At 38.8% G+C, this 16,185-nt stretch overlaps 1 protein-coding gene across 2 annotated transcripts in view; it reads right to left on the reverse strand.

Moving 5' to 3' along the window:
• Window positions 1-16,185, reverse strand: part of slc36a1 (solute carrier family 36 member 1) — a 58,182-nt gene that overhangs the window by 33,964 nt on the left and 8,033 nt on the right. For both annotated transcript variants that reach the window (XM_042492810.2, XM_088080720.1), the window contains exons 3-9: window positions 14,074-14,185; window positions 13,894-13,984; window positions 11,127-11,215; window positions 6,698-6,787; window positions 6,278-6,362; window positions 3,015-3,242; window positions 443-541 (exon numbers count right to left, since the gene is read on the reverse strand). In XM_042492810.2, coding sequence (XP_042348744.1) covers window positions 443-541; window positions 3,015-3,242; window positions 6,278-6,362; window positions 6,698-6,787; window positions 11,127-11,215; window positions 13,894-13,984; window positions 14,074-14,185 — 794 coding nt within the window. The remainder of the gene's footprint in view (window positions 1-442; window positions 542-3,014; window positions 3,243-6,277; window positions 6,363-6,697; window positions 6,788-11,126; window positions 11,216-13,893; window positions 13,985-14,073; window positions 14,186-16,185) is intronic.

Consider the following 16,185-nt stretch of genomic DNA (forward strand, 5'->3'; position numbering starts at 1 on the left):
TTTAAAATATATACATATATAGTATATAAGTAATTAACAAATTTAGAGCAGGGTTAGAACTGATTATTTAAAACTAACTAAGGGACTGTTTGTTATTTATGAAGGCGGAAGGTGCACTGCAAAAAGGGGGACGCATGTCAAATTATGCTGAGACTTTATGTTAAATCACGTTAAGCTAATGTCTCCCTTTTCACAACGAGCGTGCCACTTCTGCCTGCCTCATTTGCATATTAAAATCATGCCGTGGTGAGAATGGAGATAACGTTAACACTTATAATACCAGGTGTAAATGCAAAGACATCTGATCACAAGTCGTAATCCAGATAATGTATCCAGAAACACATTTCCTGTTAAAACTGAATGTAAATGGGCTTTAACTCTTTACATATTAATGCCTTTGACCCCTTATTTATCTGTTAGTGATCGTCAGTCGGTCACGTACCACTCCGATCCCTTCGAAGGCGAAGACGGCCGTCCCAAAGAACAGAGGGTAGTCTTTGAGCTGGCCCACCAGCGGCAGGTTGATGGGATAGGTGATGTTCTGCGGGGACAGGAAGAGAAAAAACAACGTAAACATTAACCCCACATTCATCTTTTTATTGCTGAACGCTCGTCTCTGACCGGATGATTCCTGAACACCAGACTGATGTTTCCCATCTGATCATATTTGCAGCCCTGAGGTCAGTTTGGGTAATTTGTAATGAAATTAAGAGACGAAACCTTGTGCTGTCAGAACAGCACTCATCGTCCTGTTGGACCAAAGCTCGCAGATCATATTAGCTTGTAATGAAATAATTGAACGAGGGTCTCTGATAGCTGTGAAATCATTTGGCTGATATAAACTGTCATTACTGCAAAATAAAGTGGGCGAATAAAAGGAAATGAGAGCCGTCAAACTGCCTCTTTTGAACACAGCAGCGGCTGACGGTGTCTGAGCTGTAACAATTTCACCTCTGATTATAAATAGGGATGATAATAATTAATCCACGAGCTAAAAGCTAAAACACAGACAGGGCACCAAACTTTCTGAAATATTTCTGGCCTTAATGCTCTAGTTTTCCCAAAATTCAGGTGATTCATCAGCCACACGAACACCTTGCGGGCCATAGATATATCTCTTAGTGCTGAATCTTTGGAAGATTTCTGATGCAAGAAATTGCTTTTTTTTCTTTCTTCAAGGCAAGGCCGTTTCTCAGAGAGCACGCCCGCTATATATCTGTAAAGCTGCATGATGAAATACTCAACAGCCCGAAAAACAGGTAATCTGGAGACTCTGTCGCTACCAGTTGTCCAGTTATCCATTAAGACCCCGAACCCAATCAGCAGCGTGGAGACAGAGACACAGATTACACAGAGGGAGAAATGTGGAAGCTGGCTAGAAACCCAGATGAAGAAAATATCACAAAAAGCCCCTTTTTCACAGATTATGGTCCTGCACACAATGAATCTCCACAGGTGACCTCCTGATAGAAGTACTGTTCACTTGGCCTCATGCAAGAAACAATAAACAAGATTTGATCTTATTTTCTTAATACCCATTGATTTTTGGGATTCACCAGCTTTCTTATTTTCACTTTTCTCTGAGGTAAGAGAACATGAGTGGTCCAGAGCACCGAGATGAGAGAAAAACATCTCGCTTTCACAGCCTGAAAACTGTTGCCCAGTACAAGCATTATATTTGAGGAATGCTCAAAAAACGCATGGTTATCTTTTCATAAAATTTGGACAATGTTTTAGAGTAATTATAATGACCGGATTATTATATTTCAGGGCTAAAGGCGTACTATTATACTTGGTACACTGATCCTATTTACTGTTATTTCAGTCACTGTGCATCCCTCTGCTGACCAGAGCTGGAATGTAACTGAGTACATTTTACTTAAGTATTGTCCTGAAGTACAAGTTTGACTTGATTTATTTAGCTCATATTAAAAATGACAATGTTATACTTTTAAAAGAAGGAGACATGCAGGGAAAACCCAGAAAACCCTCAAGGGGGCTTGACACTATCAGTACATACCATCTCTTAACATTTCTAAAAAACAATTAGAAAATTGTTTTAACAATAAATAAATACATAGATAAATAAAATAAAGACGGTAGAAGGTAGATTTCTTAAAATGAAAAAGTATGTAAATAAGAAAATAAATTGCATTAAAATAGAATAAAATAAACTATATAGGCCATAATAGAAATATAAAAAGGAAGGGAGAGGCAGACGAGGTTACTCAAGTATTTTAATCTAATACACTTGAGAGGGAAATATTGTACTTTCTACTCCACTACTATTATTAGATAACTACTTTATAAAATAAGATTTTTGAGCATAAACTAAAAATATGAAATTACAAAGGTGCAGCTTAAACAATTAGTCAATTTTTGAAAATTAATTGGCAACTTCTTTCATCTTGTAGCTCCAGCTTCTCCTATAAAATAGAGGTATGAAGACTTTTTGCTTTTCTTCTAATTATTTAGGTCATTTTAATTTATTGAATAACCTAAATAATTAGAAGAAAATGTATTTTTATTAGTATTTAAACCTAAGTGTAGGTGAACTTTACTACTTTAAATACTTTAATACATTTCCCTGAAATTACATTAACTTTGTTTTAGTTTATTTAACTGAACATCAGTTTCACTCTTGCAGACGTTCTTCTTCTTTCAGCCTTTTTTGGCATCATAACTCCAGTCTTGTTTGTGTGCCAGAGTCTTTGCACACGGCACAAAACCTGCCCTTATATAGTGTTTCGGGGGCATTACCTGTGCTGACAGGTGACCTGTGATCAGTGGGATTCAGCACTGAGCTCACCTGCTCAGAGCAGATTTGGGTGGTTAAGAACATTTGGTGCATCTGGAGCTGATTTCTCTTATATTTCCTTTCAGCAGAAAATTAAGAGAAAAGTAGTAGTAGAATTTTGCTGCACGCGGCCAACTGTGTGCATGAAAACGCAGTCAGGCTAAGAAAAGCCCGAGCTGAGAGGCAGAGAGTTGATTCACACAGATGTGGTGCTCACCGTCAGCGAGTAGAAGTAGATGAGGATCAGGCTAGCCGTCATGACGAGGTTGGCCACCAGAGAGAGCGGAGCCAGGTACTTGAGGTCTGGGGTGAACACCAGCAGGATGATGGCGGGCAGGAAGCAGAGCATGTAGAGGCGCGAGTCGAAGCTCGGCACCAGGATCTGCGTCTGGTTGGTGTGGTTCACGTGGCAGTTGAAGGTGGTGGCGTTGGCTGCTTCGACCACCTGGTGACGGCATGGGTGGAGGGGAGAAATGAGTCAGGTACTTAAAAAAAGAAACTTTCCACATTTCAGCTACTCTCACTGCTGTAATGAGAGCAAGACTCATTTCTCAAGTACTATGTAGGTCAGTGATACTCGACTTACGGCCTGCGGGCCAAATCTGGCCCCCGACAGGGAGAAAAAAGTGCTCCACACCCCCGACAGAGGTCCTAGCTGAGACCCTGGTGTCCTAAAATCCTAGAAAACTCCTGAATGTGCTAAAACCCTAGAAACATTCAGAAACACCTAAAAACCTAGAAAAGTTCTAAAAACCTAAAAAAAATGCTAAAATACTAGAAACGTCCTAAAATCTGAGAAAAGTGCTGAAATCCTAGAAATGTCCTAAAATCCTAGAAACGGCCTTAGATCCTAGAAATGTATATAAGGGCTGTTACAACGGTATGGGTTTCTGATATTGATAAAGCATTTTGTGTTTAAGCCTGTAAACTTCTATATGAATAAAGATGATGATTATTATTATTATTATTATTATTATTATTATTATTATTATTATTATTATTATTATATTAAGCGTTGTTCTTATTATTATCAAAATTTGAATTGTTTCAACTCAGTGTTGCACTCTGCCTGGTGCTTCATGTGGACACCACAGCAGACAGACACCACCATCTAGTGGTAAAACACTTTACCACACCTATAAATTCTACTGAGGAGCGCACATATTTCAGTAGTAACCAAACCAAATAAAAGTGTTCAATTTGTTTACAAGATCTGCTCAGCGGGAACTTGACATCAACACAAAAATAAAACTACAATGTGTAAGAGGAAAAAAATTCAAACCCTACATGATAAAATCCAGATTCTCAAATGAATCTAAGATTTAAGACAACAAAGACAAATATTTTCTCAAGCATCTTGCATATTTCTAACCTCTCTGGCCACACACATTTATTTCTGTGTAAGTCAGATAGTGCATGCAGAGTTTGGACCCTGGAGTGAGATATTTTACTGTTGATGAAATATTACATAAAAACACAGTGTGTGTCCAGCACACGCTCCCATGAAAATTTCATGTAAATCAAAGGATAACTGCTTTGTGCAAAAAGACAGCAAATGCAAACAGACACGGTTGTAACAGTATATGCATATAACTGGTTGTGTTGAGAGAACTGTCTGGCTGGGCTTTATGGCAGAACTTGTCATTCAAACAAACGAACAAAAAAAAAGAGTGGCGTTAAAATGTGTTATCACTTATAAACGCATAAACTTTTGAAAAAATCAAGCCAATTTGTTTAAACCTTAAACTGGTACTTTTACTTCTTAGCTACCATGATGTCATACAATTGTATTTATACTGTATGTTTTTAATCAGTGAGGCAGATACAGTAAATACATGATTATTTAATTAATGTGTTATTATTATAATTATTATTTTTAAGTGGTTGAAGTGGGGGAACCTGAGCACGAGGAGAAACCCCCCAAAAAATGAACAAATTATCCCCTAACAGTTAATCACATAGATGTTCAGAACATCCATGTGACTGATAATTTGGGGATAATTTAGAGTCCTTTTTTTATGTGGTTGAAGTGGGGGAACCTAAGCACCAGGAGAAAACCAGGAATTATAATAAATAAAATATTACATCACATAAAATAAACATCAACTAACAGAGAAAGAAAAGTATTTTTTAAAAAAGGAACAAAAAGTCTAAAACAGGCAGAAAGGCAGTTAAAGTACTAAATGAATAAATATACGAATAAAAGCAAAAAATAATTTAAAAAATAATATAAGAAGACGACATCACATTAGTGGGGATAAAAAAAAGATAAGATAAAAACAGATGAAGAAGAGAAAGATGAACAGGTAAATAAATTAAAACATGGAAAGAAGGCATGAACGGGACATTGGAAAAATAATGAACAGATAAATAGAGTAAGAGCAGAAAAAAGGAATAAAGAAAGAGAGATAGATAAATAAATAAATAAAAGTTACATCACATTAAAGCAAGTCTGTAAAAAGAAACTGTTAAAATTCCTTTAAATCCTGTAAATAAATATGTATTTGTAGCTTTACCAGATCATGCTGTTAGATGGATAACACTTGTCAAATTGTATTTATTTCAATTTATTCTGTTTAGTCCTCTCCCGCTGTTGTGGAAATCAGGATCCCCTTTAGAAGCTGAGTGTGTGTACACACATGAGGAATCTGAATCCGAGTTTTTCGTGGAAATCGCTGTTATCGCTCTGCAGTAACCTGTTTATTGGTGTTGGGCGTGCTATGAGCAAACACTGAAACCTCCTCACTCTCTCCGTGAGTGCACGCACAAACGCGGGCGATGCTCTTTAATAACTGTGGGAACTGCTGTACAAACCTGAAATAACCACGTCATCTAAACTGGGGGAATAATTGAAATCCACAATCAGAGCAAATTGATACACTTCACATTCACACCTTTAGATTTGTGCTAATGCATCAAATAAAGAGCACAGATTTATTCAGACGTGTAGAGCCGTGCAGGTCAAAGGTCAGAGGACACTTGTGTGTTAATACGGAAACAATGTCGCAGAGAGCTCTGACACGCAGTTAGTGCCTTTAAGTGTTTGAATAATGCTTTCATTTCAAGTTTAGGAAAACTGTCAGGTTCAGTGTCGGGACGAGTTATCACAATTATCATAATTACATATTTCAAAATATGTTTCAGAAGTATTATATTTTTAAGCACTTTCACCAAGTTTTGTTTATCTTGACAGATTTTTTTAACTCTTTTTTTGTTTGTTTGCTTTGCTCTTTTTGTTTAGTTTTGTTTTGTTTTGGGTTTTTTTTTTCAATTTTTCTGGTAATTGTCTTGCAACTTTTTACTAGTTTCTTACTATAATTTCTATTTATTACAACTTTGCTAACGGCCTGATGTAATTGAAACTTTTATTCTTCAACAGGCTTGTTTTTTAAGTACTGTGTGTGTGTGTGTGTGTGTGTGTGTCTGTGTGTGTGTGTGTGTGTCTGTGTGTGTGTGTGTGTGTGTCAGTGTGATCAGCACCTGCTTGACATTGTCGCTGAGGAAGACGAAGTAGACGCAGCAGAAGCCGAGCTGAGTGATGATTAGAAACACGTTCACCGTCCGTCTGTGGGAGAAAACAGAGAAGAGAGATGTTAGACAAAACATAATCATGCTTCAACACCAAATATTAAACCTGAACTCCAACTTCACAGAAAAGTTTATGGTGAAACTTTTTGTTTTTTAAAGATTATTTTTTATGGGGCGTTTTCCCTTTAATATATAGGACAGTTTCTAGAGAGACAGGAAGGTTGGGACAGAGAAGGGGGAACGACACGCAGCAAAGGGCCACAGGCTGGACTTGAACCTGGGCCGCTGCAGGAGCCTGAGGCATATGGGGCGCACGCTCCACCCCTGTGAGCTAGAGGTCGCCCCGACTCTGCGGTGAAACTTCTGTCTTACTTTCCCCACAGTGAGTGTCTCCTCAGCCACGACACGTTCTCCATCCCGTACTGCATCGCCTCGCCGTAGTTCAGAGATGGCCGGCTCATCCTGGACAGGAAATAAAGGCACATTTTTAATTGCTGATGCATTCGTCATTCTGGAATAAATTCTGTTTTTGGGGAACAGACTGCCACGGAGAAAGCCTCTAAACACAAGATCTGAGTGACTGAGTTCATACACGTATGTTGTCTGTTATTACTGAGTATGGAAAGCAGGGGTATTCAACCAAAATTCAAAGGGGTCCAGTTGCTAAAATTTCCTCCCAGCAAAGGTTCAAACCTCATACCTAAAATCAGAATCACGATTAATCGAACATTTTTACCTCAATAACTATAAATGAATAATTATTTAGCTTTTTCTTTTTTTGTGGTTTGTTTTTTTGCCCTCATAGTTCACTGACACAGTTTCATGTGACCATGGTGTGTTGGAGCGTAATAAACATATGATTTATTATTATTTATTAAACTTTCCAGCATTATATAAAAAAACCCTCAATTTTAAACAAACTTCAGGTAAATTTAAGCACATTGTGCTGATAATAGGCCAACCTCTCCTGACTGCAGGACTCTGACTTCAGCTTCTGTGGATCTTCTGTGCTATTAATCATCTTACTCAGGAATTAAAAACTTTTGAGAAGGCCTACTTCTCCTATAGCTGCCAACAGCCTGCCAACATTCGCATTTAGTAAAGGGTAAAAATAAGGCAATGTGCCTGTGGCCCCCGGCCCCCAAAACATTGAGAGCTCAGCGCGAGCGGCTGGATGAGTCACAGAGCGATGCGTCCGGACTGTCGGACATGTCCGCGCGCTGGAGCGGGCTGTCAATGCTAATAAAGGTTAGAGATGTGGATCAAACAAATATTTGTAGGCTCAGTAAACAAACTGTGGCTTCGTTTCTGCCGGGGAAAAAGAAGAAGTGATGACTCTACACTAAAGAAACCTAAGAAACAGGAAGAGCTGCATTTTTCACATCAGCGTTTTTCTCTCTGTATTTCTCAGATCAACATGTGACTTTGGCTGTACAGGTCGTCTGAGACTCGCTGAGGAAGCTCTCCATTCATGCTCTCTCTGTTTAATCCTCTTTGGCATGGCAGGGCGGAGCTGGTGTCTATCTCGGCGTGAGCGGGTCAAAGGTCGGGAGACACCGTGGATGTGCGCGCTGACTGCTTACAGCAGTGCCAACTGCAACACACACTAATGCAGATCTGATCAGCGGTAAAAGTGCGCACAAGTGTGTCAGTCAGCTTGGTTGTCACACACTGGCAGCTGTAAAACAGATAATGGATGTGGGTTTATTGCCTCATCAGTTCAGTTATATAATCTGATGGGTTAAATTTGGATCGGTGACAGCGTTTACGGCGCCGCCTCTGATTGGTGGGGCTGATCACAGGTCACAGGCACAGTAGCTGTGCTTACAGTAACAATGTTCCTTCCACCGAACTGAAATCACTCGGATAAAAGATTTCAATGTTACTGTTTACAAGTACGCTAAATAAAGTGATCCGATAATATGTGTGTTTACATGCTGCAAAGCATTTAAACAGACTTTTTTTGACTTTTTTGCAGCGTGAACCATCTAATCAAAGACACTGTAATACTACAACAGGGTCAGATTTAAGACTTTTTATGACTTTTTTAATGCCACTCAGAATGAAATATAAAACCAATTTTTAAATATTTTTTGTAACATAAACTTTTTTGGTGACATTCATGCCTGACAGATTAAAAAAATTATAATAATTAAAAAAGCAGGGCGTGTTACCAGTTATTTTAAAATTTTAAAATACATTGTCAGAAAAAAAAGGGTTCATAAAATCCTTTTCCTCATGTCCAGTTCATACTTGTTAAAGATTTAAGGCATTTCAATACCAAGTAAGGCCTTATTTTTTTTTAAGATTTATGAGTTTAATGCCTTTCAAGACCATGGATCTGTGGGGTACCTGTATAACAAATGATAATGCATTACAGGCTGCACCAATTTTATTAAATGACAGATGTTTCCTCAGTGTGCGCAGATTCTGTGTTGCTGAGACAGAAACAAGTAATGAAATTAAGTGTTCACATGTTTTTTTAGGCACTAATATTTCCCTATTGAACATATTATCAAAGGTTTAGACCACCCCTCACAGTGCGACCCAGCATCTTTGGACTGAGGAGGTTATATGAAGCATTCATATTCTGATTGGGTTATTATTCTGAGCTGACCAAAGTTTGAGCACAAAACTCGGTGCCCACATGCTGCTGATTACACAGTACTGAGTGTAATCTGTCAACCCGCCACAACAAACAGTCTGTGTTGGCACAGCAGACAGCAAAGTAAACAAAACGGCAGCGATAGCAGAGGAGAAGCTGTGGTTTTACAGCACTCACAGAGCTCGACTATCAGGCAGAAACAAGCCTCAGAGGCTCTGCTGCGAGACGAGAAATTATCTTCAGACCGCATTTTGGAGACAAATTAAAGCTGCGACAGGGAAAGATAAAATAATGTAAAACCCTGTGGAGAAGGACTGTCACTGAAGCCACTTTATCTGGACCTTTCGTCTGTCCAGTTCAGTGTTTTACACCACAGTAACCAGCTGGAGAAGAGAGGGGGGCCATGATCAAACTGTGGAAGCCACCACATCCCTCCATACATACTCTGACCGACAACAAATGAGGACTGTTTTTAAGATGTTTCACTGTTGAATGCTGAATTCCAGCAGGCCCGTCTGCGCTGCGTCACAGCCACGGCACAACCTCAAGTGCCAATCGCGGACTTTCTAGTCAATGCTCGTGATTCCACCGGGCGCACCTCAGGGCTCTCAGCAGCGTCCCAGACACGGCTCCCCGCTCTGCTGCACGGAGAACATGAGCCAAGTCTGTTTTTGCTGGAGGTGGACAGCAGTTGTGTCAAGCTGCACCCAGCAGATCAGAAAGTCATGCAGCAGTGCGTCATGTGGATAAAAGTCAAAATGAGAAATTCTGAGGCAAAAGCCCAGAAAAAATACAATGCATGTGTTTATGCTTTGATGGCTGTGGGATCAAAATCTGCACTTGTCGAGCGACTGCACTTTTTCTCGTCTTTTTGACTCACTGAAAGAGCTTACACACTACATGTCACATTCACATACTGGGAGCCGAGGCTACCGCACACGGTGCCTCCTGCTACTCAATAACCACTCATACGCACTCACACTCTGATGACGCAGCATCGGGAGCAATTTGGGGTTCAGTATCTTGCCCAAGGATACTTCGACATGTTGCCTGGAGGAGCTGGGGATCGAAGCGCTGAACTTCTGATCAGAAGACATCCCACCCTACCTCTCACACACAGCACATTTTTTGCACAAACTGGACAATTCACGTTTTTTTTAAACAATTTTGTTTATGAGGTGTATTTTAGATTTATTTTACACAATACTGCCAAAATGTATGCCATATGCAAGAACACAGCCAAAATTATCAAAAACTGAAGGATGAAAAGTGCATAAAACGCACCCAACAGTGCCTAAGGGTTAATTTGATTTATGTTTAATGATACTAATATAAGCAAATAAAATGTATAACCAAGAATTCCCCCTAGGTGGGTTGTAAAATGTCTCTAGCTGAGTAAAAAAAGGTAAAACTGAGGAGGAAATGATGTCCTCACTGCAACATGGTACCCAGCACATCATCTAACAGCAGGCAGCAAAATCAGGTGCTTCTCACCTCCAGGACAGAGACTTTTAAGGGACTTTGACTCTGAGAAAGACCCAGAGGAGCTGAAACATCTGTTTGCACTTTGAAACACTATAAATGGATCAGTGTGCTCCAGTTTTTTCTGCTCTTGGGAGGGCCTTGCTATTCCCTCTGTAAGGAGAAGGTGACATCCAAAAATGTTTAAACATTTCAGAGAAAAAACAAATGAGTGAAAATGGGAGAACTGGGAGAACTAGCAAGCCTCACTGAACTGACCTCTGCCTGAGCTCAAGTACCCCTGCAAGACCTCAGAGGGTGACTAAGGGTGTCTTCTTATTTACCTCTTTGGTTACTTTATTTATATATATATATATATATATATATATATATATATATATATATATATATATATATATATAGCATAGTAAAATAACTGGTACATATCAACAACAGTAAGAATACATCACGCCTGAGCATTTTTTTTGTATGTCTGTTGTTGTTTTATGTTTTTCTAAATTTCTTTCTCCACCCCCCCCCCATGTTCGTCTTGCTTATAAAAACCCTGTTTTTGTTGTTGTTTGTGTAATGCCTTTTAGCACTCACTTATAATAATTAAAACAAAATAAATTTAAATGTCAGTTATTTGGCTCCACTTCGCCTGGCGTAGTTAACGTGACAGAGTTTCAGTGCAGAATAGTGGATTTCAGGTGTTTCAGGAGTGTTTTGACTCACTTTGCGCTGAGGTGGTGGGAACATTTCACCAGCAGCCTCATACAGTGGATCGCTATGCAGCCCATACACAGCAGGCTAACGGGTCCGAGCTGCAGACACAAACACAGATTCAAACACACGATCTGAACATTAAATGACACACTTCATGTTACATCACAACTCTGAAACAATAAGCTGGACGGGTGCATGGGATGCTACGATAGAGACTACAATACAATATAATACAACATGGAATTTCAGCTTGGTTTGGTAATTTATCAGTTAAAATCATAAATAAAAGGACTGGTCCACACAGCGATGAGATTCACCCGTGCAGTGAGGGAGCAGCACGTTTTGATCCGGTCAGTTTTCTGTGTCAGGAGAGAGAGAGTGAGCCCGGTTCGCCTCCGACAGCTCTGACACTTAATAGTTTATAAAGTTAGAAAAAAAAAAAAAACTGACGGTAACACAGTACAACAATCTGTGTCCTGTGTTCAAAACTAGTCAGTTAAATTTCATTATGCGTCTGAAATGATGAGTGTCCTCATTCTGGAAGATGTTAAAATTCTCCTGCTCTGTGCTGCAGGACGGGGCTCCACTCAGGCTGAGCTGCAGCAGGCTCACCGTGCTGCTCACATTGACACCGAAATTACTCAACTCAGTAAATAATTTAAAAAATGAATAACCGCTGGCTAAAATGATCATTCCTGGCACTGTGTGTGTGACAGGCACAGCAGCATCACAAATACTGGAATTGCATTAAAAAAAAAAAAAGAATATCCGAATGCCTAATTTGAAAACCGAGTACCTACCCAATTAACGAATACCCGAATATTTTAATATTTAGGACCAGCCCTGCAACACGATTTTTTTTCATAAAATTGAACTGTATGATCACCAAATCAGGCCTTTAATTGAGACAGGTGTTAATTTGTCAAAATGTGTCGCCACGACGGACAAGTTAAAGGGAATGGGCCTCTCACTGGGATTATATTACAACATGTCATCCATTTTTGAGTGAATCTCCTAAATTCAGGACGTGAGGAGGGAGTAAAATGAGAAGCAGAGTTTCATGTTTCTGAATGCACTTCACGTCTGTTTCTGCATGTTTTTATGTGGCAGCCTTTAAGTCCAAGACACATTTCCCTGGAGACAAATAAAGTCATCTTGACTCTTGAAACAGTTCATATAAGACTTCTTAAAAAATATTATTCCTATAAGGCCTTTAGGAGCCTAAATTCCCCTGTGAAACAGAAACAGAGCAGATGATTTACTGCCTAAATTCCCACATATCTAAAAGTGGAAGTGGCGACCTTCAGTATTTATCAGAAGTCTGAGGAAGAGCCTGTTGCTTGAAACATTTCGCAGCATTAAAGTCATCCTAACAGGAACTGCTTGGTGTGTTTTTGTTTCAGTATGACACTGAAACCTTTTGTTAAACTTGAGGATGAGACAAATTTAAGAGAAACTGTCCAAATAATTAGAGATTTACTTAAACTGAATGAGGCTCCATTACTTTGCTCTCAGGTCAGCTGCTGAACTGATGTGCATGTTGTAAAGAAAAAAGTATTCACATACGAGGAAACTGATTCAGAGTCCTGCAGAGATAATAAGTCATAAAAAAGAAAAGAGGGCTGACATGTGACATGTTATGTGGAATCAGCATTCAGCTCCTGGTGCACAGATGTTCGTGTAATTTTTCTGTTTGTTAACCATTTATTTTGAGAATAAACACGACGAGTAAAGTGCATGTCAGCGTTCATTTTCTCTGGCCTTTACTTCACCGTGTGACTTCACGTCACATGACGGCTCTGGATTTTGACTGTGGAGATATCTGCAGAGACGGATAAAAATACTTTTCCTATCTCACCACTTCGCCCGCATTATTTCACTTTGGTGCTACATGTAAATGTTTTCATACCACTGCAACCGCAGCTCTCTACACGATCCTGTGAACGAGGCTCACAGCGTGACGCAGAAATGCTCCTGGAACATCACAAACACAAGCGAAGAAGAAAAAAATAAAAAGGGTTTCCAGGACTTTTCTATGACTTCAAGGCAAATTTTAAAGACCATACATTGTCTGAAACAACCATCCATACTCATCATCAGTTCTTTTTCATCATTATTTAATAGCTTTTTTAAAATATATATTATGTATTTGAAATTAAAACTAAATATTTAACTATAACTTTCTTAGGGACTGTTCTTTATTTTTAAGAGAAGAGAGGGTGGTGCTAAAAGGGGAAGAACTTTAAAATGTTTTTTTAAGCACTTACATTTTTTATGTAGCTTTAGAGGAGGGGCTTTAAAAAACTTTAAATGACTGCATTTTGTTTTTAACTTATGATTTTTAAAATAAATTGTTTTTCTGTAAAAGTTTTCAGTGATTTTTAAAGAAGAATTTTTTTTTTTTATATCTTTACACCTTTTTGTGTTTGTTTGTTTTTCTTTGAATTTTTTTGTGATTTTAAAAGAATTATCAAGAAAAATAAAAAATCTTTAGAAATCAGGGTTTGGAAGGCATGTTTTCTTTAAAAATCACAAACTTGACATGTTTGTTCAGACGTCACATATATTTTCATGAACATAACTAACCTCCCCTAACGGTAGTCCCTGCTGCTTTACTGCACAACCACAAAAAAATAAAGTGGACAAAATGCAGCAGCAGCCTGACCACATCTGTATAACGCCATGAACATCCGACAGGAGCAGGACTCTAATTGTGTGTCTCCAGACCTGTCATGTGACCGGCTGTGATCAGATAATAAAATCTGTGTGTACTTACCACCAGACCTGCGTTCTTTACAGCCAGAGGTAGCCCCAGCAGCCCCGTACCGATGTTCCCTTTCAGGAGGTGGATAAGAGTCTGACAAAAACTAGAAAACAAAAGAAATATCTGCATCAGGACCATACTGACTCATTAACTGATAGCTGCTGAGTGCATGTTAGATTTTAAAAAACTTACGACGTTCCTTGCCGTCCTCCTATCCTCTCATAGTTACGCTGGGGTCTGGAGGGTCCAGGAGGTGAGGGACAGAGTGCGTCCATTTCAGAGGGATTTTCAGAGAACAAGGAGCCTGAGGCGAAGGAGAGACAGGAGAGATTAAAATCCTTCTTCACCACACGAACAACCTCCTGACATCTCCCAGACGAGTCGCTTTCTCTGTGTGCCTGTGTGAGTGTGTGCGAGTGTGTGTGTGTGTGTATGAGTGTGTATGAGTGTGTGTGGGATTTATTATAGTGTGTCCGGTTTGACGTCACAGATAGGCCAGGGAACAGGCAAGTAAACAATCGAGACCAGCCTGCACAGTTGCTTGTAAAAACTTAACAGTGTTTACTTCTCTTATATATCCAGGCTGTCAAACGATATATGTGTATTCGGGCTGTCAAGCGATTCAAAAAATGAATCTAGTAATTACACACTCTGCGATTCATTTATCTAAATTAATTGCTTGCAGCAATTTTTGCAGTGAAAGTATTTTCAAAATTTAATTCACATTTTAACAACAAATTCCACTCATTTATGAAGGTGTGCAGCTCCAGCATAATTAAAAACACGGTCCTGCAAATATTTCAAAATCAAATGTCTTGTGTCAACAACTGATGCGGTTTGATTATGGAAAAACAGGCCGCACTGCCTGCTCGAGCACCGCGTGATGGCTACCACGCTGGTGCAGCTCGCATGCTTGCAGTCTTTAAACAGACAGCGGCGCTGCTGCAGAGCTGCCTGCTAATGTAACTACTGTATTTCAACAATTAAAGTACACACTTGTGTATGGAGCTGTGCAGCCACTGAACTGTCAACAACACAGAGGCAGTGTGACCTGCTCAAGGCTTGCATTCCTCCACAAAAAACAAGCTGCGGTCAAAAAATCTCATCCACAAATTGTAAATGACTTTTCACAAGAGTCAACCTGCTCTGACGGACACCTGAAGTGGAAGTATTCGGGAGCACTTTGACCTGTTTACTTTTGGTCCCCACCCAGGTGTGACACATAAGCAATATCAACACGGGCAACGTCTTTCTGTTTGTAGTAGTCACTTAACCCTGAAGCACTGCTGCTAAAGTTTCACCAAGCGTCACCTAATGTTGATATTCAGCTATTCTGTATTTTCTGTTTATTTTAACAGTCATGCGCAAGTGCTAAAATGGCTTTCACTGATATTACAGACCACTGTTACAGTTAGTAAATGGTTCAAGTTATTTTCCTTGCCTCACAGTGATGCAAACAAACACTTACCAGTGATTATCTTAAGTACATATTACTCCAGTGATGAAACAAATCCATGTCATAACCATTTCATGTCAAAAGTCCAGTACTTAAGTAAAAATACTGATTCTCCAGTTCATGGAAACAGCTGCTGTGATAAACAGTGATTGAATCAATCAATGTGCGAGGTCCAGTATTTTTCTTATCGGGCATCTGAAAAATATCATTATTTGTTATTTCATGACACAGCTGTGATGTGGAAATTAGACTAATCTTAACATATGCCACTATTGTCAACACTTTTAACCATCTGAAAGCTGTGCAAATTGGCCTGATTTCTATCAGAAACAGGATAAGTTCTTTAAAATTTCAAGAAAATGACCTAAAATTTAGCATAAAAAAATTTAAAAAGCTTTTAAAAAACTAAAAAACCCAAACAAACCCAACAAAACAAAAAACAAACATAAATATATCGATAAAATATTTAAATAATAATAATAACATTAATAATAATATTTTCCCTTTTAAAGAAATATTATTACGTTAGAATAAACCTTTCTCTCTCACATTTAAAAGTAATTTTCAGGTCATTTTCGTTTCATCTTGTCTAAAGTGTTGCAGTTTGTGGGACAAAGGGTTACGAGAAAACTATTAAAATTTTAATAAGACCATTTTTTTAACATTTATTTTGGGGGTAAATAAATTGTCATTGTCATTATAATAAAAACATATTTATAAATTAGTTGTTAGATTAATTAATTAAAAAAATGATTGGGTGCAGTCCTATTCTCAATATCACAGGAAGAACCTAAAACGTTCAGAGGGGAATAATTGACGAAAACTAATGTATATTCTGATATAAGGTT

This window comes from Plectropomus leopardus, chromosome 8, assembly GCF_026936395.1.
Source record: "Plectropomus leopardus strain MGB_pleo_1.0 chromosome 8, ASM2693639v1, whole genome shotgun sequence".
NCBI classification, from domain to species: Eukaryota; Metazoa; Chordata; class Actinopteri; order Perciformes; family Serranidae; genus Plectropomus; species Plectropomus leopardus.